General features: G+C 40.2%; 1 protein-coding gene across 2 annotated transcripts in view; it reads left to right on the top strand.

Annotated features, from left to right (window-relative positions):
- Positions 1-25,191, top strand: part of MYO16 (myosin XVI) — a 531,143-nt gene that overhangs the window by 149,245 nt on the left and 356,707 nt on the right. For both annotated transcript variants that reach the window (XM_029210034.1, XM_029210033.1), the window contains exon 3: positions 19,480-19,550. In XM_029210034.1, coding sequence (XP_029065867.1) covers positions 19,480-19,550 — 71 coding nt within the window. The remainder of the gene's footprint in view (positions 1-19,479; positions 19,551-25,191) is intronic.

The raw sequence follows: 25,191 nt of genomic DNA, 5'->3' as shown, positions 1-25,191 counted from the left end.
AGTGTAGGCTACATTGTAGACGGTGTGAATGTCAGTCTGTAGTCTTGTTAGTGTAGGCTACATTGTAGACGGTGTGAATGTCAGTCTGTAGTCTTGGTAGTATAGGCTACATTGTAGACAGTGTGAGTGTCAGTCTGTAGTCTTGGTAGTGTAGGCTACACCGCTCATCAGTAGCCTTTTGTTATTATTTTGTGCATACTTGGATTGCTTGTTCTTTAAAATTTCGATATTATAGTGTGATTCTATAAGTTTTTCATAGGAAAATAATTGCATTCTTGAATCAGAACTGTAGGCTGCTGTCAGATTGCTCTAGGATCCTTGAAAATCTCAGGATCCAACCTCTCGTGAGTTTAACTTCAAATATAAGTTCTTTTCAGTGCAAAAGTAGAAATGGATTTAGGCAGAGAACCGTCTCCTGTCTCTTCCTTTCTTTTTCCCAAACTTTCCTTGCAGGTTGGTACTTGAAGGGCCGTAGGAAGAGGGTATAAAATTGTATAACTTCATTAAGGTGCTTTATGAAAGTATATCTTAGCAAAGATGATAAGTTTTGGAATCAGCGGAGTGTGAGTTACAAATCTTTCTTGTGCTGCATGTTTATCTAACTTGATGGCATCCTGCAAATCAACTTAACGTCTTTGAGTTTCAAGTTTCTTACCAGTTAAATGGAGGTAATACTGGTTTACAAGCTTGTGGGGATTGGACATTAGGTAGATACTGGTCACATGGCAGCTTTCTTATTATTCGGCTCTCGAGGGATCACTATAAATGTATCCTGTCATATTTATTACAACTCATAATTATTACAAGGAAAATGTGATTAAAATAATGCCATAAAATACTTTTTTTGTTAACATCTTTATTGGAATATAATTGCTTTACAATGGTGTGTTAGTTTCTGCTGTATAACAAAGTGAATCAGCTATACATAAACATATATCCCCATATCTCCTCCCTCTTATGTCTCCCTCCCACCCTCCCTATCCCACCCCTCTAGGTGGACACAAAGCACCGAGCTGATCTCCCTGTGCTATGCAGCTGCTTCCCACTAGCTATTTGTTTTACATTTGGGAGTGTATATATGTCCATGCCACTCTCTCACTTCGTCCCAACTTACCCTGCCCCCTCCCCGTGTCCTCACATCCATTCTCTACGTCTGCGTCTTTATTCCTGTCCTGCCCCTAGGTTCTTCAGAACCATTTTTGTTTTAGATTGCCATAAAATATTGTGGCGAATTAAAAACTTTAGGTTATAAGCCTTAAGAGCATAGATTGTTGATTTGCCATTTGAAGAACTGAATTTTATTTTCATAGTTTAAATGGGTTTCAGAACTGCTAACCATGTCACAGTTGGTGAGCTAATTTTTAAAATTTTATGTTATATTACAATTTTTATCACAAATAACCTACAAAACTATATTGAAGATAACTGTAAATTTAGTTAATTGCAATGTGTATGTATTTGCCTTTAAATGTCACAGTCAGACATTTTGTATCATACTTGCTAATAAAGTTAACAATTTTAATAAACCCCCAAATTTTATCATGAGACTATTATACAGTAGTAAAAATGACTTATTTCACTGAAATGCCTCATAAAGACTTCTTAGTGGGTAATAGCCATTTTTGATTATCTTTGGCATGATTCTATTTGGTAAGAATTCAATAAACTTTCATTGTCAAAACGTATCTTTGTTAAACCCAGACAAATAACCTATATCCTTGACTATTCTCTTTTTATTAACGGTCATTTCTTCTAAAGTGGATGAACGCACAAGTACAAAGAATCTCTGAAATCTGAAAGATAAAAAGAACAGTAGCAGCGAAGAAGTTAAAGTAGAAAAGTCCCCACAGTGCCCACCTGGACTTGGAAAAACCACCACAGCTAACATAGTTCTAGGTGCCTCATTTCTAGGAGAAAAGAACCAGTTAATTGAGGAACAGAGAGACTAGCATGATGTAGAAACAATCTTCAAAATGAAAGTCAGTATTGAACAACCTGCAGTGGGGAGTGAGAACGTCACTATAGTTTCACAGAGTATAGTGAGTTACGGATGTGCCTGCGTGGTTTCACCAAGTCTGTCCATCAGCCAGCTCGCGGCTCATTTTCTGCTGTTTTCTCCAAATGCTGTTTAAAACCTACACTTTTCACCTTAGCAAGCCCAGAGCCTTCCACAAGATACAGTCCAATTCTGTTCATATAGAGGTCAAGCCTAGTGCCTTAGAACATGGATACGATGCAAAACAGAACAAAAATGCACTTTTCTCGGAGCTTTTGTGAATGCTCAGTCTCTGGGGTAGCTTTGGGAGATGGAGTGTTTCAACACTTACTTAGGTCTCTCTTTTTCTCGGCTTTTCCTTCTTCCTGCTCTTTTGCACAACAGTAATTAAAATAAATCCTTGCGGGCTTCCCTGGTGGCGCAGTGGTTGAGAGTCCGCCTGCCGATGCAGGGGACACGGGTTCGTGCCCCGGTCCGGGAAGATCCCACGTGCCGCGGAGCGGCTGGTCCCATGAGCCATGGCCGCTGAGCCTGCGCGTCTGGAGCCTGTGCTCCGCGACGGGAAAGGCCACAGCAGTGAGAGGCCCGCGTACCGTAAAAAAAAAAAAAAAAAAAAAAAAAAATCCTTGCTATTTTAGTTGACAAGTTATCTACATCTTTTTTCCCCTACTTCCAAACTCACTTCCTACCCAAGAACTGGAAGAAGGGCTGCATGTAGATGTCGGACTCATTTTTTAGCCAGAGTCCGTTCTTTTTCATCTACCTGTATTTGGTGGAGAATCAGTCTTGCAGAATCTCTGACAACCCCATTGACTCTTTTTATTAATTTCTTTGTTTTCAGTCATAACTTAATGAACATCAACGACAAGTTGAAATAATCTAGGAAATGCCAGCTTATTGTCATCATTCTTATGTTTGGGCCACACTTATTCTGGAATGAGCTGGCCAGGCCGTAGTTATTACCGACCTGGACTATTCTTGAATGATTGTAATGATCTTCTACCGGGCGTTTCTACCTTCAGTGTTTCTTTCTTCCGAACCCTCACACACACCGATATATTAGTGTTGTTCCTAGAAGATCCTAGTGATGATGTCATTCCCACTCTCAGAAAACTGCCTGCCATTTTCCCAGAAGGATGAAGACCCTCTTCCATGTTGTGTACCTTCAAGGTTTGTGTAACTTAATCTTGCCTTGTTTTTCATCTGTGATTTCACTACAGCACAAGTCCCTGCTCTCTTTTTTTTTTTTTACATCTTTATTGGAGTATAATTGCTTTACAATGGTGTGTTAGTTTCTGCTTTATAACAAAGTGAATCAGTTATACATATACATATGTTCCCATATCTCTTCCCTCTTGCATCTCCCTCCCTCCCACCCTCCCTATCCCACCCCTCCAGGCGGTCACGAAGCACCGAGCTGATCTCCCTGTGCTATGCGGCTGCTTCCCACTAGCTATCTACCTTACGTTTGGTAGTGTATATATGTCCAGGCCTCTCTCTCGCTTTGTCACAGCTTACCCTTCCCCCTCCCCATATCCTCAAGTCCATGCTCTAGTAGGTCTGTGTCTTTATTCCTGTCTTACCCCTAGGTTCTTCATGACATTTTTTTCCTTAAATTCCATATATATGTGTTAGCATACGGTATTTGTCTTTCTCTTTCTGACTTACTTCACTCTGTATGACAGACTCTAGGTCTATCCACCTCATTACAAATAGCTCAATTTCATTTCCTTTTATGGCTGAGTAATAATCCATTGTATGAATGTGCCACATCTTTTTTATCCATTCATCCGATGATGGACACTTAGGTTGTTTGCATCTCTGGGCTATTGTAAATAGAGCTGCAATGAACATTGTGGTACATGACTCTTTTTGAATTATGGTTTTCTCAGGGTATATGCCCAGTAGCGGGATTGCTGGGTCGGATGGTAGTTCTATTTGTAGTTTTTAAGGAGCCTCCACACTGTTCCTGCTCTAACTCTTTTCTCCAGGATTCTTCGGATGCCTCTTGCATTTTCTTGCTTCACAGCTTTCTTCATGGTACTGGTTCCAGTCAAAAGGCTTTCTTCTGTTCTCTCAACCTCTGATGTGTTCCCCCACTAAATAAAATTTCTGTAACCAAAAACCTTCCAAAATATCCCACTACTTTCCTCTTTTTTCCTCTCTCTTTTCCCATCCATAGTCCAAAAAGTCCCCCATATATTCAAAAATTGTGAAATTATTTTTTCCTTGATTTATAGACTTGGTTTCATGAATTGCTTTAGGCTAGCTTTATGAGTTTTCTATTGCTCTTTAAAAAATTGGCATAAACTTAGCACCTTAAGGCACACACTTGGCATCTCTCAGTTTTTGTGGATCAAGAGTCTGGCTGTGACACTGTGACATCACTGAGGCTGCTCCTTAGGGTCTCAAGTGGCTGCTGTCAAGGTGAGGGGAGGCTGTGTTCTCCTTTTGGAGACTTGCCTGGAGAAGAACCCACCTCTAAGCTGACTAGGTTGGCGGAATCCAGTTCCCTGTGGGTTAGGACTAAGGGCCCTGGCTTCTTGCGGGATGTCTTAGGTCCTGGAACCCCTCTCAGCTTCTAGCCACGTGGGCTCCCAGCTCAGTCAGTTAAGAGGCCAGATTGAAACAGAGTCTCTAGAGTGAGTCTGTGGTCAAGACGGAGTCAAGGAACCAGTGTCCCAGCACTTTGGTTAGAAGTTGTCATGCCCAACCACACTCAAGGGGAGAGCGTCATAACAGAATATGAACCCCAGACATTGGGTTACAGGGGGCACCCTAGGGGCCGTCTCCATCCATGATCCTGAGCCTTCTCCATGTTTGGAGCCTGGTAATGAAGACCTATGTTTGTATTTCTCTCTCTTGTTCTCTCTCCATTTCTGTTTCACACACACACACACACACACACACAGACACACACACACACACACACAGACACGCTGACCTTCCTTGATCACTTGAATTCCACGTCCCTAAAGAGATTCATTTAAATTATTTCATTAATCTAAACCTTCTTTTTAATATAAAATTCCTTAAATGTATTTTCTATTAAATGACCTTAACTGCTAAATAGTTTTAAAAGGACCTTGCAGAATTAAGCAGATTAACTACAATTCACAGCATTTAAACTCTTACAAAATGTTCACGGTGTCGACTTTGAAGGAGAATTCTGCTGGCGATATATGTCACCCCCGTGTGCAAAATCATGCTCTTCACTGCGTAACTTCTTTTCTTTCTTATTTCAGTAGTGATATGTAATTTGAAAACTTAAAATTAGACAGGTAACTCAGTTCATCACAGAGAATTTACAAATATGCTCTATTATCCATGCAAACTTTTATCCATGCTGAGGGTTAAATTCTTATTTTGCAAATATATTTTAACTTAATTGTCCTTTCAGTCTTGATTCTAAGTCACCTTTTTACTTTTTAAAATCTTTATTATAAAACCAAAGAAAAAAGCTCTATTGAAAAACAGTAACTAGAAGATACTCTTTGTGAGATCAAGTTAGAAGATTAAACAAAAACTCCTTTGCGAGGAAAAAGGAAAAAATTAAAACCATTTTAAAGAATAGGCTAGTTAGATAAGACTAGAATGTTACACATGTGTTCCACGGATCACCTTGACATATGAAATACGTTGAACCAATTAGTATATCTGTATAACAGAAGACAATCACCTGTTGTTCTACATAAATTTTTCCTACATGTGTTCTGTAAATTTTGTTCTACATAATTAAGCTAATTTTTAAATTAAACTACTTGAACTGATCACTCTGATAATCAGGGGTTGATTGGAACCAGTGAAATGAAAATAATGATATTAGCAGAAAATACTGGATCTCTTTCTCACACACACACGCACACACTCTCACACTCACATAATCATACTGTAAAATACCATGTGTGTCTGGCCTTGTGTGTGTGGGGGGGGGAGGCTTGATCTTAGAGCGTTGCTGATGGAACATGCATTTCTTCTTCTCCACGCTGTAATCTGGGAGCTCCGTCACTTTGCTCAGCAGCTGTACCATCTTGCATTTTCTCTACCTCTACATCTTATTGCCTCCCTGGAGTCATCTCAGTCCCTTCATTCCATAGGGATGTCATTTGTCTGTTTTCTTTTAACTCACTCTTTAATCCCTTAATCTTCTAGCTAGCTGCCTATCTTTACTGTCAACTGTACTCAAGACTAAAGCTTCCAATGTATTAAATGTCTCAAAGTTACTAAGTCTTTTGCATCCAATAAAAATAGAAAACATCATCTTTTTCTTAGTTTGGAGCTTAAATGTTTTTATGACACACATAGATATTTTATTATAGATCCCGTTTTCCTCAGTGAAAAGTTCCTGGGGCTGAAGAGCCAGCTGCATTGTTCCAAGCTGACTATTTTAGTGGCAGAATTTTGCCAAGGCATTGCCAGTTTCGGTTCCTCGACAAGCCTCATTCAACAGGGTCACCTTTGAATCTGTCAGCTACCTAGTACTCTTCCAATAAATATATTTTATGCTTCAAAAAATAAATAAATAAATCATTTCCCCCTAACCTCATGTCTGTGATGATGATCTATGATGATCTAAAAATACTTTCTGATGATTTGAAAATACAGGGGTCTAGTCTAGTCTAGTCTAATGAAACTTCTTACAACCTTGGGAACTAGAGTTTAAATCCAGTAGACAAAAATTTGAAGCAGTGATGAGCAATATATGTGTCAGGCCAAAATTCTGAACATTATTTAAGTAATTATAAAATTGTGTTTGTTAGAACTGAATGTACTGTTATAGTCTAAGAAAAATGAGATAAGATTATTTAACGCATGGGGCTGGATAATGGGCTAATTTTGAAAAAAAATCATTTTGTAGCAACATTTATGGATGACTTACGGTAAGAAAGGGAGAACATGTTTTATCAGATTTTCTTACAGGTGTTTTTCAAAGCACAACTTTCTTCCACTTTTGGATTTTTGTGAGTTCCTCTGGGTTGTGTGTTACCCGACATGCCTCTGCATAGCCACCAAAGTGATGAGAATGCTATGGGGCAAGAGAGCCTTGAAAATCACAGGGAGTTTTATTTCCTGCCATGGACTTAAGAGGCAGCTGAATTAATAAGTTAACTATAAAAAAAAATAGACACTTAAATATAGTTAGGTTTAACTGATTTCCTTTTGCGAAGGGCAGTTTTCCTAAAATAGAATAAATACGATTTAATATTTTTAAGTTTCTATCTCAAAGTTGGCAGTGAATCTCAGATTTATATAACAATTTGCATAACAATAGTCCATAGCAGGACTATTTTGCGTAACACGCAGCATCAATGTGGCCAAATGTCATATCACTACTATGTATAAAATAGATAACTAATGAGAACCTACTATATAGCACAGGGAACTCTACTCAGTGCTCTGTGGTGACCTAAATGGGAAGGAAAAACAGGAAGGAGGGCATGTATGTATATGTATAGCTGATTCACTTTGCTGTATAGCAGAAAGTAACACAACGTTGTAAAGCAACTATACTCCAATAAAAATTAGAAAAAGAAATTGCGAAATGTCAACTCATTACACTTTTGTGTTAATAAATTATCGGGTTGGCCAAAAAAGTTGATTTGGGTTTCTCCATAGATGTTACAGAAATATCTGAACGAACTTTTTGGCCAACCCAATAATATTCATAACGTACGATGTTTTTGAAAAGATTGAAAACTTTTATTGGAATTATTTTGTTTTTAAAAGAAAACACCATTTAACGAATAGTATCACAGCCCCAAACGACACATTCTGAATAGGTATGAAAACTGGTGGCCAGGAGAGTTTCAGTTCAGTTACATTGGTTCTTCACATTCACATTTTAGCAAAGCCCCAATCACAGCTGTACTTAATGTAACTAAGCATTTTTATATCTCCTGAGTTACCATTCCCTCCTGTTTGTAAAATGATGATTCTTATTGTAATTGTAGGTTTTGATTAGTTTTAACACAGAAAGATATTAACAAATTATTTACACAGGTTTTTCAATTTAGTTTCTCATATGCCCAAATTAGAGCCAACCTTTAATGTTTACCACAGACTTGCCAAATATTGGCATAGTTCTGTTTTCTACATGTTTTCAGATAACTGTGGGCCACAGTAGATGCTTCTGTAATCTAAATAGGGTGAGGCTTAGGAAAGTGTTTGACTTTACTTCATTTATTCCTTACAGAAAGAATCTATTTTTTATGTGGTCTGACAATTTTTTACCTATTAGATATTTTAAATAACAGAAAGAAAAGCAGAAAACCCTCATTGTCTTGTCTGAGTAGTGTAGAAAAGTAGGGGAGGGTGGTGGGGATGGAGAGAGAGAGAGAGAGAGAAGGAGAGAGAGAGAGAAACACAGAAGTCCTAGCACAGACTATTTCATCATTTGGGTTTGTGCTTACTGTTGGTATGTTTTATAAGGATTAATTTCATCTTGAGTCCAAATTGATGGAGGACGTACTTATTCAGTACTCCCTGTCACTTGCTTAGCCATTCTAATATCTAGCTAAATCAATTTTATTTTTGGTTTGAAGAGAGGTGACTTTTGCAGTCCACACTACTAGTTAGTTATATAGTTGATGAACATGAATGGGCTAGAAAAAGAGCCAATACTATTACCACTGTCACATTTCTGAACTTTCAGGAAAGCAGACTCTACATGGAAAGAGACCTTTGTTTAGAGGCAGACTAGATGACAAGCCAGGAAGTGCCCCTTTCAGAAAGATTTAAAAGCATATTTATTATTTGTGTCTCTAAGTTAAAAAGCACTGCTTTCAATGACAACATTTTGAAATACCCCTGAAGCCTGACTCATTGTACCCTTGCCTCTGCCTTTTTAAATTTTCTCCTCCCATTTAATAATGGATTTTTAAACATAGAACATCGTGAATCAAATGTAAATGCTCAGTATAGATTTAAGCTAAATAAAGTCTTGGGCACCAGGAACAGATTCCTTTTCCGTACCAACTCCCCAAGGAATGATATCCATCATTCACGCCTTATGTTTCCTTGATTTTTCATGAGACAGAAATGTCCTCAGCACTTCTGGGACTAACAGGTATTTGGTATTCATCAGAGTAATTTGGCCTGTGCACGTAACACTGAATTTCGAAGAGTGTTTAAGACACAAACTGAAATTGGTTAATTAAAGTGTGCAACATGCAAGGACATTAAAAACTGTTGATTTTGCATTTGTAGGGCAGTTCTTTAGTGCGAAGACCTAACACTGATAGATAGATTTTTCTGGCAGCTTCTGTGGTCATGAGCACCAGGGAAGGGGTGGGCTCACTCAATCTTGTTGAATGCTAAAGCCTCTGGCAAGTATTGAAATTGGAATTGATCATTTCCTAAGGGGCAGCATTTATCTCTCTTCCTTAATGTATCACCCTGTATATATTTTTCTACATGAGCTTCTCTGGGGACAACAGTTATAAATGCTTAATGGGGCATATGTCAGAGTATAAAAAAGAAAAATGTACTGATTAACAAGACTCAAAAAGGTAGGGGTGAAATAGTAACCTGGGAAATATCAGAGTCAAGTAACAACTAAGAGCATGTGGTTTATTTGACGCTGAGTTGAAAACTGTAAGAACTGGGGTCCAAGGTGCTGATAGGACTTGAGCAGCTCTGCTACGTCATTCTGAGTGACCAGAAACTATGAATTCGAAAGCGTTCTCAATGTTCATTCTTGAGGCTAAACATATATTTCAGCACATTGGCGGAAAATTTTCCAAATGAGATACAGATAAGAAAGCTTAATTATCCCTTGAAACTTCCTTTCCTGCCTCAGAATTATTGAAAAACACAAATAAGATTTATGCAAATAAAAGTATTTGACATTAGATTTTCTGTATAGATAGTTTTATAAAGCATGACTATAATAAAGTGTATATGGTTTAAGAAGGTTATAAAGTTTAAGAGCATCACAGTAGAAGGATTATAACTTTTTATTGTGATAAAATCCATCGAAGATAAAACTTCCCATTTTAATTGTTTTAAAGTGCGCCATTTACCACATTCACAGTATTGTGCATCCGTCACCACTATTTAGTTTCAGGACATGTCATCACCCCAAGTGGAAATACTGTAGCCGTTAGACAGTCACTCTCCATTTTCCTCTCCCCCGCAGCCCTTGACAACCACCAGTCTGCTTTCCATCTTTATGAATTTCCCTATTCTTGAGATTTCCTATAAGTGAAATCACACACTATATAGCTTATTGTGTCTGGCTTCTCTCATTTAGCTTTTGAATGTCCATTTATGTTGTAGCACATACTCCTTTCCTTTCTCATAGTTAAATAATATTCCATTATATAGATATAACTCTCTTTGTTTACCCATCAGTCAGTTGATGGACATTTGGGTTGTTTTCATCTTTTGACTGTTGTGAATTGTGCTGCTATGAACATGTATGAACAAGTATTTGTTTGAGTACCTGTCTTCAATTCTTTGAGGCTTATATGTAAGAGCGGGTTTGCTAGCTCATATAGTTATTTATGTTTTACATTTTGAAGAAAATTTAAACTTCTACCGTGGTCACTGACCCATTTTTTCATTCCTACCCGGAATGTATGAGGGTTCCAACATCTCCACATTTTTGCCAATACTTGTTGTTTTTCTTTATTTTTACAATTTACTGTAGCTGTCCAGTCATCCTAGCAACTGTTATTTGTGGAAGACTATTCCTTCCTCCATTGAGTGATCTTGGACTATCTTTGAAAATCTGTTGAACATAAATGTATAGGTTTATGGGTTCTGAATTCTTAGTCCCGTTTCATTGGTCCATATGTCTGTCTTAGGCCAGCACCACACTGCTTTGATGACTATAGCTTTGCAGTAAGTTTTGAAGTCAGAACGTGAGTCATCCAACTTGGTTTTTCTTTCTTTTCTTTCTTTCCCACTTCTTCCTTTTTCAAGATTGTTTTGGCTATTTGCAGTCTCCTATGAATTTTAGGATCAGCTTTTCTTTTTTCTGCAAAAAAAAAAAAAAAAAAAAAAAGCTATGGGTTTTGATAGGGATGTATCTTGGCTTTTTTGATAAGAAGATGTCCTGGAGAATGAAGGAGGACTTTGCCATCTCATATCTTCTTTTCTCCCTTGAAGAGGTACTTTAGTTTTGTTCTCACTGATATTAGTTTAGTGGGTCAATTTAACGAAGAATAGTCACTACTTAGTAACCAACATTTCTAAATTTTAGTATTCATTATTTATACAGTAATATAGCAAAATTTTCATTAAAATCTTTTAGTTTGAAATAAAACACAGTAACATTTGCAAAAATATGCAACTATGATTTGTCAAAAAGTGAGCAAGTAGATGAAAGAATAAAATAGAGTCCAGAATGAGGCCCACACATATATAATCATATGGTTTCCTACAAAGATGTAGTATAATGCAATGGCACGTGAAAAGAGCATCTTAAAGTTATGTAATATAAATTGACAGTGGGTTATAGAGAAAGAAAATAAAAAGTGCAGTGTGTATTTACACTGTGTGCATTCTGGATTTACTATTTCCACATCAAGGTCTGAAGAAGTATGATGCACTTAAATCATGTTGTCATGAGCTGTCTCTCTGGGTCTGTTCTGGAATATTTTGAGAGTTAATGATTTAGGATTGGCTTAGGTACAGGAGCCATTCCTGATTCCCACCAGACATATATACTGTAACATTGTAATATATGCTAGCATTCTATAGAACAGCTGAGGTTGATAATAGCATTTTTCTGAATATCTTTTTAGCTGCATGTCAGCAAGGTCCTTGAAGGAGGAAGGGAGGAAATGGGTTACAAACAACATATAAGAAATAAGTGTCAAGTACTTTTCCAAAACAGATTCAAGATATTCAGCCACAGATTCTAGAAGGACTGCAAATCCCTCTAGTGTCTAATTATTTCTTATTTGTCTTCTGTCTTCTCCACCCACCAGTCCACTAGATGATACAGGATTTTTTCCCATTTCTCCCCTGCCACACCCCAATTTCTAAGATAGCACATAAAAGCACATAAAAGACACTCACTGGGTTTTTGTTGCATTGGTCACAGCTGCATGACTGGGCTGGGACTGGAGATTTGGGTCACCCTGGCAATGGGGATCTTAGATCTCATGCTTACAATCTCTGGCCTTTTAGTCAGATCCAGTTTTAACCAGGTTGGGTAGGAAAGCAGAAACCTTAAGCCCCTTGCAAATAATATGGAATTAGTCTTAACTGCCCAAAGCCTGGTAGGTGAGTGTGGCTTAGGTGGGCCTCCACCCACTTGCTTCTCAGGCCCACCAAGCTGATGAGTCTGTAGTTCTCTGCTAAGTGTGGAACCCTACTGCAGCCCCGACCCCATCCCCCAACCTCAGTGGTCTCCTTTTCCAAGAGAGTGGCTGGTATAATCCTTGAGTGTCCTGGTGATGCCCGTGGACCACTTAAGGTGTGACTGAGCGACTCACCTGAGTATGGATTCGAGGCAGATACTCACCATGATCTTCAAAACCCATTACGCCCTCTTACAATTATTGCCAGGCTGGGATGGAAACCAGCTACACAGTCTTTTGGATACTGGTTTCCACTGCTGCCTCTCTTCCCAGTATTATAATCACTGAGATGCCCTGACATTAAAAATGTATGGTTAGATGGGCACATCCTTGACCGACTGGACTTAAGAATTTGGTGACAGAACCTGGGCATTTATATCTTTTTAAAGTTCTACTAGCTGTCCTAAAGCATAATGAGGGTTGAGAATCATTGCCCCAGGCTCAGGCTGTGTACTGACTGGAGGCCCCCCATCCATGAACACCCTGACCTTCTCCTCTCCAAATGCCCCCAAGATTCATGTTAGGTAGGCTTGGATAACTATGTATTTATTGAGAATAAAATTGTGTGTTCTGAGGAATACTGTGGCTCACCCAGCAGTGGGGACCAAGGTTTCAATGGCCAATTCATGGGAAAGAAACTGCCATGAATTGTTCACTTTTCTACTAATTAATCCCTTTGCTCTAGTTGAGGTATTCAGAGGTAATTTGCTGAGGTAGTAGAATCCTAGCCGTTTTTTTTTCCTTCAGAATATCTTTAGGGGGACACTGGCCCCAGAATCTCCTGGAGCATTTCTTTAAAATGCAGAGTTTTTGATTCCATCCCTAAACTACTGAATCAGAGTAACTGGAGGTGGACAAGAGTATGATTCTAAAGGGGGAAGAAATAGCCCCCAGCGGTGGACAAGTCGGCTCTTGAGGGAGAAATATCTTAACTTTAACGTGGGTCTGTCACCCTTTGTGGGTCTACAGTACACAGCAGACATCCAGAATGTATGTGGTTTTACAATTTCATGGTGGAACTTAGTGGGAGAGAATAATGAAAAGTCGGTTGGAAAGCACTGAACTGTGAAAAGCGATTCAAAAAACCATCCTCAGGTCATTCCTAGAGATCCTAAAATTTGAGTTCTCTGTAGGCAGGTAATCTGTATGTTCAGCAGTGTTCTGTGCAAGGAGGCATCTCTGTGGCATCGATAACATAACTTCTCTATTCCTCTTTTTTGCTTCCCTTCTTTATTGACATATAACATCAGATCAACTTTTTCAGGCATCTCTCGGAAGACTGTCAATTGTCACGGAAGCTCTCTCCTACATTTTTAGAAGTCCTGACACTGATGCTTCTGTTACCATTGCAAGGAAAAAATGACACTGGCTTTTTTTATTGTTGCTATTCATTGTAACTTTTTATTTATAATGAAATGAAACTTACAAATCATACAAAGAAAGCCCATGTACCCTTCAACCAGGTGGACTGTTTGCTAACATTCTGCCACGTGATCTGTCCTTCCCTCTGTCTAAAAAATGCCTTTTTGCAGGGCTTCTAATGAGGACAAAATTTAGAGCCCATGGTTAGGTTTTGTTTCACTCTTCCTTGGATCTGTTGATTTCAAACCTGAAATCTTTGTGAATACAGACCCACTGTTATCATGAGAATCGTGTGAGAGCAGTCATAGATTGCTGTGCTTTCAGATGTCCACCGCAGCTCCTGTGATCGCCAGAGCGCTTTTACTGTCATCAAGTTGCTATCAAATTACTATCATCAGTGGTTGTCATCAACACAGATACATCACAGTCATATCTAGACACTTAAAGTGATAATTATCAGGGGGACCGCTGGGTTTGGTTATGGTTGGTGACGGTGGGGACATCGGGGAAGACAGCTGCAGACTCTATTAAAGATGACGTATTTTCATCCATTTTTACCCCAATAGCTGAAGATTTCGAGACCGAATGTTTCTTTTTAAATATCAAATCATGCCCCCCACGCAGACATTTCGACAGAGTTTCTGTGGCAGCTTGATGATGAAGCCACAAATATACAATAAATGCTGGAATCAGTTCCAAGCAGCAGCCCTATAAAAGGAGCCCAAACTTCATTATTCTGTTTGGTCCCCAGATGGCTGTTTTTCCTTAGGCTGTTTCCTTGCAGATTTTATCGTAATGGAAAGACTCCCAAGTCGTGGTGGTGTCACTTCACTTGACTGTCGATTCCAACCGTGTGGCTCCAAAGTCGCTATGAACCCATACCTTTTTGGAGAAAGTGTTTTAACGTAAATTTGGACAGTTTCCTACAAAATTAGTTATTGTGAGGATATTAACATAGATCTTGATTCCTGTTGTGGTTCCTGAGTTGAAGGTGACCTTTCAACTCCCTTGTGACATGAGAGGTAAAGTGTCCTGATGCTCTTCATGGTTAAGAACACAATCCTTGGAGTCATACTGCCACACTGTTTTAGATCCACCACGCTACCATCTCAATTTTTAAGCCTCAGTTTCCTTCGCATAATTTATAAGCCTTAGTTTCCTTATCAGTTGTATTGATACTAATACAATTATAGTATTTGTATCATAGAGTTGGGAGAATCGATGTGATTCTTGCACTAAAGCACTGAGAGCAGTATCAGACCCTACGTACTTAGAAAAGCTCAGTGTGTTCTTCTTATGCAAGTGATACTTTCTTCCATATATTTTTACGTCTCGGTACCTTAGGCAATGTCCCGTTTCTAACCCTTAGCAGAGACATAGAATTTAGCACAGTCTACAGTCTGTGTATGTGAAGAACACGTTTCCTCATTTAGTCAAAAGTTGATTTTGTCGTATTCTTGCGCTGCACCCATGGTATTTGGGGGCAACTACCGGTCTGTATCCAGTCTCCGGTTCTGCTTTAGTTCTATCTGATAGTGTGAACAATTTGTCAGAAAACAGTCTTCTACCTAGGAGAAGAAGATGCCAGATTCCCCCTCCTTTTCTCCTGAGGCTGATGTCTGGCTGGGTGAAGGAAGGGCTGGGGCTTATTCGTCAGTCTCACCGTGGCAGGAAGGGAGCTCTGCGGTTGCTGCGTACAGAGTCCTTCCTGGGCGCTCTTGGCCAATCCCCTAATCCACCTCGGGGCCACTCCCCGTACTGTGCTGGGGCTTTACTCTCATAGACCCTGAGAGCCGACTGTTGAAATGTCAGGAGTTCATGAGTTGGTTGTAAAACAGTTAAACAAAGCCTGTATTAAAAACTATAGTATAGGGCCTCCCTGGTGGTGCAGTGGTTGGGAGTCCGCCTGCCGATGCAGGGGACACGGGTTCGTGCCCCGGTCCGGGAGGATCCCACATGCCGCGGAGCGGCTGGGCCTGTGAGCCATGGCCGCTGCGCCTGCGCGTCCGGAGCCAGTGCTCCGCAACGGGAGAGGCCACAACAGTGAGAGGCCCGCGTACCACAAAAAAAAAAAAACAACAAAAAGCCACAGGATTTAAAATAAAATAAAAACTAAAGTATATAAACTTACAATTAAGTAGATTCTAATAAAAAACGGCGGTAAAGCTCAAAGCGCATCACTTCCTAATCGGTTCACTACATTTTTCTCTTCTTTATGCGCTTGAAGTTATTTACATCTCTTTTGTGTGTGTGATAGAAATGCCACAAAATTGTGAGCTGGGTCACATCTCCTCCCAACCCTGGGTTCAGTGGTGCCACATTGGTAGCTTGAGATCAACCATGGTGGGAGAATTACACCCCGAGAATTGGCCAGTGCCACAAACCAGGGCTTGATTTATTTATCTTCATGATTGTCTAGAATTAAAGGAGTGATGGAGGAAATGTTAATGATGCAGGTTATACTTAAAAATGTATTGTGTCAGTAGCCACTGTATTGTGAACACCGCCAAAAATGTGGTAAACTATGATTACGTTTTTCAGAAACTAATATCTGATTCAGCAAAGACGTCGCTCAGGTCATTGATAGATGGATGGCGCTTTGACGTCCTTCATTATTTCACTTTAATCTTACTCAGGAGTTAGGAAATCTTTTCTGTGAGGGTCAGATATTAAATATTTTAAACTTAGTGGTCACATACAGTCCGTGTTATACATTCTTCTGGACATTTTTGTTTTTTTTAATTATTGTTTTTCCTCACACACCCTTCAAGATGCAGAAATTGTTCTTAGTTCAAGGGCTATACGCTGGTGGCATTTGACCTCTGCCACTCATAGTTTCCTGACCTCTGGCCCATACTCAGTAATGTCAATGAAAATATCAACCAAAACTTCAAGGTCACATTCATTAATTGTAACCAGAGATTGGCTGTGGATACAGGAATTTTTAGTAAAAATCATCTAAATCATTCTGTAAGAATCAATTGGCTATATGGATATTACAATAAATTGTGGGCTGCACAGCCTTTATAGCAGTAAAATGTGTAGTAAATTCCTAAGTGCATATCCATCCATCTATCCATCCATCCATCCAACCATCCACCCATCCATCCATCCATCCATCCATCCATCCATCCATCCATCCACCCATCCACCCATCCACCCATCCATGCATCCTTCCATCCATCCATCCACCAATCCATCCTTCCTTCCTTCCTTCCATCCATCCATCCATCCATCATCTAAACATCTCCATCTCATCTCCATCTCTGTCTGCCCTTGAGCATTCACAAGCACACCACTGTGGCCCACCTGCTCCTGTGGAGATAACCCATGCATGTTCTGTGCTTTGTAAATGGTCTCCCTGAACCAGATGGCTCAGTCCCACCTTGGCTGTCAGTGCTGCCATAGACCCCTCTTTCTGCAGTGGTGGCTCCGATCCCTGTTGTGTCCCAGGCTGGTTAGTCCATTTTGCATCCTCTGACACAGAGCCATGAACCCTCAAGCTGCACTGTATCACCCCCCTCATCTGAGCCTGAACCTTTATTCAGGATTTAAACTGCAAGTGGGAGCAAGAGACTCCCCTCTAGCCTTTGTGCTGACCTCTCTTATTGTCTTAGTCTGCTCAGGCTGCAGACTGACAAATATACAAATATACCAGAGACTGGGTGGCTTAAAAAACCTTTGATTTCTCACAGTGCTGGAGGCTGGGAAGCCCAGGATCAAGGCACCAGCAGATTTGGCTTCTGGTGGTACCCAGCTTCCTAATTTATAGATGACCTTCTTCTCCTTGTGTCCTCACCTGGCAGAGAGAGAGTTCTAGTCTCTTCATCCCCTTACAAGGGCACTAATCCCATCATGGGGGCTCCACCCTCATTACCTCCTAATCACCTCCTCAATGCCCCTCTTCCTGATACCATCACATTGGGGATTAGGCTTCAACATATGAATTTGCGGGTGGCGGGGGGGGGGCACATACATTCAGTCCATAGCACTTACCTAAGGGATCTTTTCCTCCTTTGCTTAATATCCTGTGATCCTCTTCATTGGCCACAGAATGACTTCCAACTCCTGTAGTGTGATGTAAAATATCCTCCACAACAAATTCCTCCAAGTCACACACAATCTGCCATTCCTAAGGGACTGTTCACTGCCCCTTACTCATCATTCTCCCACCATCCCCTGCATTGTCCTCTTCACCCTCTTTATCCTGCCTTACACATTGTACACTCATCCTTCAATGAATATTGGTAAATTTGTGTTGCTTATATCCTACACTTAAATTCAACATTTAATAATCAAAAGGTTTTGAGAAAATTTAGAGTAAACCTTAAGATATGTGTTCAGTGATATATTATTATGGGTTTCATGACTTATAGTAATTATACTAATAAAAATCATTTAGTGATCCTCATGCAGTGCCAGGAGGGTGGGTTAGCTTTCCCAGTGGGGCTCGGCCTCAAATCTGTCTAACCCCAAGGCCAGTGTATCACAGATCTATATTATGTGTAATTCACCACATGTGTGCATGGTGGATTCTATGTAGAAATCTGACAGCATTTTACTCATGTTTTAACTATATAACATAATCTTCCTCTCTATTTGTGATCACACTAGTACAGATTCTTTGCTGTAAAGAATACAGAGCACCAAATAGATATCAGCTAGTTCAAGATGAATGATTTCATTTGCTAAACAAATAAATATTAGGGTAAAGGTGCTATTTTGATTCTGACAAAACCATTGGTAAACATAGTTAATGAACTTTCTGTTGTCACGAACAGACTTTTTAAAATTAAGGGTAAAAGTATGTGAGGGAACAAGATGTGTCTGCTCTCTGAGCTGTACAGTTAGAGCTGGGACGATGGTAACAAACTAGAGATTGGAACACAGGGAAGATTTGGGGTGACGTAGAAAAGGGTATGTGTTCTGCCGACATTGCGGATTATGGGAGAAAGTTAGAGGAAAGACAGTATGCTCAGTGAGGTAAGAGTTTGAATGTGAACCATTTTGTACCGTTCTGTGTAATAATGGACTAAAAGAGGAACTTTTGCTTTAGTTATTTGTGGAAAAAGCATGAATGGCTTGTTATGAAAGCTACAATACTGCCGTTAACCGTGGAAACTGGGATAGTGTCTTGGGGAATGGATGGACCTCTTGGAGCCCGTGGCAATTTGCAGAGAATGAGACATAATCCATCTCCCAAGGGCTTTCCATGTCCTACACAGTCCACCTTTGCTGTTCAAATGGAAACTAGGTCACTTTCCAGCTGTGCCTTTATTCTAATGCATAGCATCTGTTTTGATTTGTCTGACATTACTAATTTAGATACACATGGCTTTGGGAGAATGATGGAAACAGGGCTCAGGGGTAATTGCAGGAGGGAAGTTTAACGTACAAAGTGTAAACTTTTATTGTTTTAAGCCAGTAAGTCCTAATGAGTTAAAAAAAAAAAAGTGAACTAAAGCATACATGAGCCTAGTGGAGTCCTTTCTTTCTTTTTATTTATTTATTTTTGATCTCTAATGGATGCACAAGCCAGGCACTTCAAAGAAACAAATGTCAAAGTGTGTTCCCCTTTCTGAGTAATTTGCATGTCTGTAACGGGTCGTGACGCTGACAAACCAACAAATAAGTTTCAATGTGAAGGGAAACACCACCGCTCTTAAATACACAAAAAGGTCAGATGGCGATTCATCCATCTCCTTTGGCTTTCATGGCTATTTGAGATTTAGATACTAATGAAATGCTACACCTTTTGATTCAGGATGTTGAAGAAAGATGCCCTGTAACTCTCCTCTCTCATTCTTGCAGCGCTGCGGCTCCTGAAGGAGGGGGCCGACCCGCACATGCCCATGTCTTCAGGAGGGACCCTGCTCCATCTGGTAAGAGCTGTGATGACCGGGTGGGCGTGGGTGACACCAAGTGGAAGGGGAACCAATTATGGGCTCCAGACTCAGTAGCAAAATGCACGTGTAACTGGTGATGATCAGAACGATGATGTGTTTCAAGTTAACAGGCTTGGATAATGATACATTAATATTTGTTAATTACTCACATTATAGTTTGTAAATAATGGAGTTCAAGTCTCTGCCCTAAAGAAGATGCTTTTGAACATGAATAGTATTCAACAAATAAGCAAAACAATGTTGTATCAATTATAGAGCATTAGGCAGCCATCCTTTCTTTTACTTTGACGTCCTTTCTTTCACTTTCTTTATTGATCCAATGAGCTTTTACTATTCTCTGCTTGTGGCCCAGATCGTATAAATGTGAATAAAACTTTACTACATTCTTTTGGAAACAAGCAGGGAACGATTAAGTGAATAAACAAGTAAGTAACCACATAAACAAATAAATTCAGTAGTTTTACATGCAAGAAATTTTTGCTGATTCAGTTAAGGGCAAAAATGAAGTAAAAGGAGATGTCAATAATTATTCCATTTAGTGGTCTTTAGGGCTAATTTAAAGCTTAAAACTTGATTTTGAAAAATGCCAAAATTAACATAACATAAAAGCCTAATTGAGAATTGCCTACCAATATTTTAAAAATGCTGTATTTCCTCACATTAGAGCAATCCATGTTAAAGGAGGTCACGCATCGATCTGATGGAAGCTCCCTAATCTGGTATTGGGTCTCAGCCTTGTCTGCCCCCTGGAATCACCTGGGAGCTGTGAAATGTCAGTGTCTGCCTCCCAGCTCCCCCCCCAGCCTGGAGATTCTGACTCAATTTTTCTGGGATGCAGATGGAACATCGGGGTGGGGCACAGCTCCCCCAGGTGATTCTAATTTACAGCCAAGGTTGAGAACCACTGCCAACAAGAGAACCTTGTGTCTGCCCAAGACTGGAGGCATCTGGGGTGCAGGCAGTCATATGCATGCAGAGGAGTGGAAAAATAACTCCGAATATTGATGGGGAACACCATAGAAGAGCATCAGCCATTTCTCTCCAGCATTGACTGAGATGGAAAGAGAGATTTCTGGATTCCCTTTTCCTTCTCTGGAGTGTTTTGGTTTTGAAACCTCTCTCTTTTCTCCTCTGATCGTTACATGGCTTACGTGACATTTTCAAGGGCTCATTAGTCCTGGATCCTAGGTTTGCTTTTGACAAGCAATCTTAGACTAAGGACATGCTGTGAACAGCTTTCCATAGATAAAGATTCTCCTCTTGGTCACTATCTTTGGAATCCTTACCAGGAGGTGCAGTACTTTATTAGGTAAGAAGCTGACAAATAGAAGAATTAAGCTCACACAGTAGTAGATAGTACTGGAGCTTAAACTCTGACCATCTAACTGTAAATACTGTAGTCCTTCCCCAGTAAATTCCCCAGTGATACCTGGATTAAGTTTTCAGACAGCAAATTATTCCAGTTGGGCTAGTGGAAGACAGACCTTTGCTTTGAACAAATCGTGTCAGTTCATTGTTGGTATTAACCAGGAATATAATGTATTCTTACCCTGTGTGTGTGTGTTTGACAGAAAGAGAGAGAAAGGAAGAGAAGTATGGCCACTTCCTCATATATTGGACTGGCCAAAAAGTTCGTTCGGGCTTTTTCTGTAACATCTTACGGAAAATCCTTTTTGGCCAACCCAGTATATGATGTATCCAACTTTAATGAGCACCTAAAACTCAATCTTCCCAATCAGCAGAGCAGCGGTTGCTTTCTTCACCTTAAATACAGCCAGAATGCTGCCGTCCCTCTTCACCTGGATAAACCACCCTCCCTCTTCCCGGGACCAGCAGCTTCTTCCCTCACCTCCCCGGCCCCGTCCCTGTGGACCCTACAGTCTGTTTCTCCCACAGCAACCAGATCGTGTCACTCCGTCAAAACGCCCCAGAAACTTCCCTTCCCACTCAGGGAAAACTCCAGAGTCCTGAGATGGCCACGTGGAATGTGCCCACACCTTTGTGCCCTCATCTCCAGGGACCCCCTCCTGCTCTAGCTGGTCCTTTAATGTGCCCACCATGCCCCTGCCCACGTGCTTTCACCATTATTTCCACTGGAACATTCCCCTGCCGAAATCTGCATGGCTCACTCCCCTGCTTGCTTCGCCTCTCTGCTCAAAAATCATCTAACAGAACAACCTTCCGGAGCTTGTCCCAAAGGATACGGCAACCCATTCCCACCACCGCACCATCAGCTCAACTTTTATCCGGTTGTTTGTCTCATTCCTTGTAACACAGTTGCCACCAAACAGATCATAGGCTCAGGTGATTATGTTCTGTTTCCCAGACTGTCAGCTCCAGGAGGGCTAGGACTTGGCCTCTCATCACTGTTATATCTGCAGCACTTGGGAGAGTGCCTGGCACTTAGTAGGTGCTCAGTAGATTTGTCTGATAGACACATGAACCCGTTAACTACTTAATTAATTAATATATAATGCTGTGATAGATATTAGGGGTGCAAAGGTGCAAAACACAGTCTAACAGAGTTTAGTTTTCTGAGGGAGAAAGAAAAATAAACCATGGATTACAGCAGACCTGGAAGCAGGATAAGCAGGTGATAGAGAAAGAGGAAAATGATGAAACCGCTTGGCCACCTTCAGAGGTAGTTCTGAAGCCTTTTCTCATGCTCCTGATAAGACTGAATTACTCTTGTATCTAAGGTCTCACGACACATGATCCTTGCTTCTGCTGTCGATCTTGTCACAATGGGTTGTAATTAATGGAGGATGTGCCCTTTTTCTCTGCTGCTAGACTGAATTCTCAGAAACTGTGATGTCTTAGATACTTTTATATCCTTAGCATGTGATGCATGGTAGATACTCAACACATCATAAATGAATGAATGAATGAGTAGATGGATAGATGAACTGTCAGAATATAAGGATCCTTTTGGCTAATGAGAAGGTCCAGGTAACCGAGTCTAAAGGCAGTAGAGTCAGAAGAAAGAAGAAATGAGAAGATGAAGGTGATGAGGTGGACGGGAAGTGCTGCATTAGCTCTGGGTCCAATGCAAACACTCTGCATTTTTATACTGTTAGACTTTGTTTGTGAGACTAAGATAAAGTGGCTTTGAAACCAGAATACATGTAAGTAAACTTCCTGACAGCTACAGGAATGTGGGCTCAGCGCTAAGCCTCCTTTTCCCTGGGTTACTGGCGAAGGGTAAGCTGTGACAAAGCGAGAGAGTGGTGTGGACATATATACACTACCAAACGTAAAACAGATAGCTAGTGGGAAGCAGCCGCATAGCACAGGGAGATCAGCTCGGTGCTTTGTGTCCATCTAGAGGGGTGGGATAGGGAGGGTGGGAGGGAGGGAGACGCAAGACGGAAGAGATTTGGGAACATATATATATGTATAAATGATTCACTTTGTTATACAGCAGAAACTAACACACCATTGTAAAGCAATTATACTCCAATAAAGATGTTAAAAAAAAAACAAATGAAAAATTGCAGGTTGCCAGAGAGACAAAATTACAGGGTTTCAAAGTTCCTTAGGTACTGAAAAAGGCAATTTCGCCCTCAAAAATGTAAAGCGTGAGCAGCTCTGTGCTCACCCCACCTCTTGGGCATCCTGCAGTATGAAGCCTGTTGCTTTATCAGTGCTGAAGCTCTAATTATATAATGTTAGAGCAACGTCTTTGAGAAAATGGCATCGTATGTGCATGCAGGGCATCAGGAATAAACCGTGGAAGTTGTTGAGATTCCCCAGAGTTTCGCTTGTTTAACTCAATTATTATTCACTGAGCACCTCACTGTAAGTGGAGGTTTTGGGAAGACTCCTGGTAGAAATGCCACAGTAACTTTTAAGTTGGAGATGAATAATTCCCTCTGTATTAAAGGTAGACAATTGACAAACAGGTTTTAATATTTTTTCATCATATACAATCTTTAGTTTTATCATCTTTTAAATAAACTTTCAACAGTAAGTCTGAATTTGCATGTTTATCTACTCTTCATTCAATAATTTATGAATCAAGTGTATCGCAAGTATCAGGTACCATTAGAGGGGAAATAATGCCAACAAGTAACGATATCTGCACCCTAAGATTTTAGTCTCTGTGAGGGCAATATAGAAAAAACTCAGCTGTAACTCTTTGGAAGGAACAATGCTATGTATCGAGTTGAAAACAGAATCACATGGAACTTTGCTAAAATGCTGTCCAGAGTTTTGCGTTATGACCTTTCATACATAAGCTATGAAGAAGGAGCTCCTGGGTGTAAGGAAACCCTCTTGCATGGAGTATGAAATGCGAGTTCTTTTGATTCTGTGCTGTGACAGCAGGAGACCATAGTGAAGCTTAAGTGAAATACATTAGAAATAGGAAAATCTTCTTTCTTTTACCTGGTGAATTGTCATTTTAACATAAAGGCAGGCATTTAAGCAGTGGAGTTCCACGTCACTGATGAAAACAAGCTGCAGTGGATGTGCAAATATGCCCAAGACATTTGGTAAATGTGAAAAGCAGATTAGAGAATAGTATATATGTTATACTCAAGACAGGTAGACATGGTGGCAGGGAGGAGAGCAGAGAATCTTTTCAACAGCTGTGAAAATCTTGAAGAATAGACAAGGAAGTTTTAACAGTGACAGGTTGGGGAGGAGACAAGATCTCATTTTTTACTCTTTTACATATTGCTTGAATGTTTTAAATAATAAGCATGTATGTTTCACATAATGAAAGAAATTACACTGTCGTGGGCCCGGGGTTCAGTCCCTGGTTGGGGAACTAAGATCCCACGAGCTGTGCGGCATGGCCAAAAAAAAGATGAAAATAAAACAATACAAAATACTTCTTAGAACTATGTTTTTTTTAGAAGCTTAAATTCTAAAAGTTTCGATCACTATTCTATTCTTACAAGAATATCTGGGTCTCCGAATCGGGCTGTTCTTCGGGCTTTCTTCTGAGTTTCTCTGAAGTCTCAGGAGCTGTAAGAAGCAGAGATAATTAGCAGTTTACTACAGCAGCAGCAGTTCAATGGCTTCATATCTTTAAAATCAAGCAGAAAATATTAGGCTATGAAAAGAAGCAGAATATTAGGACTCTGGAGACAATGTTTAAAGGAATATCTTACTTTAGAAACCACCTAGGTATTAAAGAACAAAAAGAGTCCCTACGTGGAAGTTATCCATACTTTGCCGTGCTTGCCAGAGTGTCTGGGCATTGACCATGTAACTCCTTTGCTTTCCCAGGAAAACAAGGGTAAAGGTTGCAGGGGTACCTTCTAGCAAAAAAATGAATCCTACCAGAAGACAACATGCCCTCTCCAGGGGATTTTCCTGGGGAGTTTCTTGGGGGAGGTGGAATGGGGGGGAACATCCATCCAGGATAGTGCAGCAGAAAGAGAGGCAAACGAAGAGGCAAGATGGAAGTGAAAGGACGATGTCACTGAGAGAAAGAGAGCTGGGCCGTTCTGATGTCTGGTGAGACTGCAGGATGCTGCAAGGTCCTGGAATGGGAAGTAGAGTTGCCATTGGCTGTGAACAATGACCCCTTTATGTTTTTTCAAGGATGTGATTTAAGATTCAAATTCCCGACTGTGCTTTGCTTTTGCTTTTTTTTTTTTTTTTTTTT

This window comes from Monodon monoceros, unplaced genomic scaffold (assembly GCF_005190385.1).
Source record: "Monodon monoceros isolate NGI ecotype Baffin Bay Population unplaced genomic scaffold, NGI_Narwhal_1 Super_Scaffold_8, whole genome shotgun sequence".
Classification (NCBI taxonomy): Eukaryota; Metazoa; Chordata; class Mammalia; order Artiodactyla; family Monodontidae; genus Monodon; species Monodon monoceros.
This window is presented reverse-complemented; position numbering and strand designations above follow the sequence as displayed.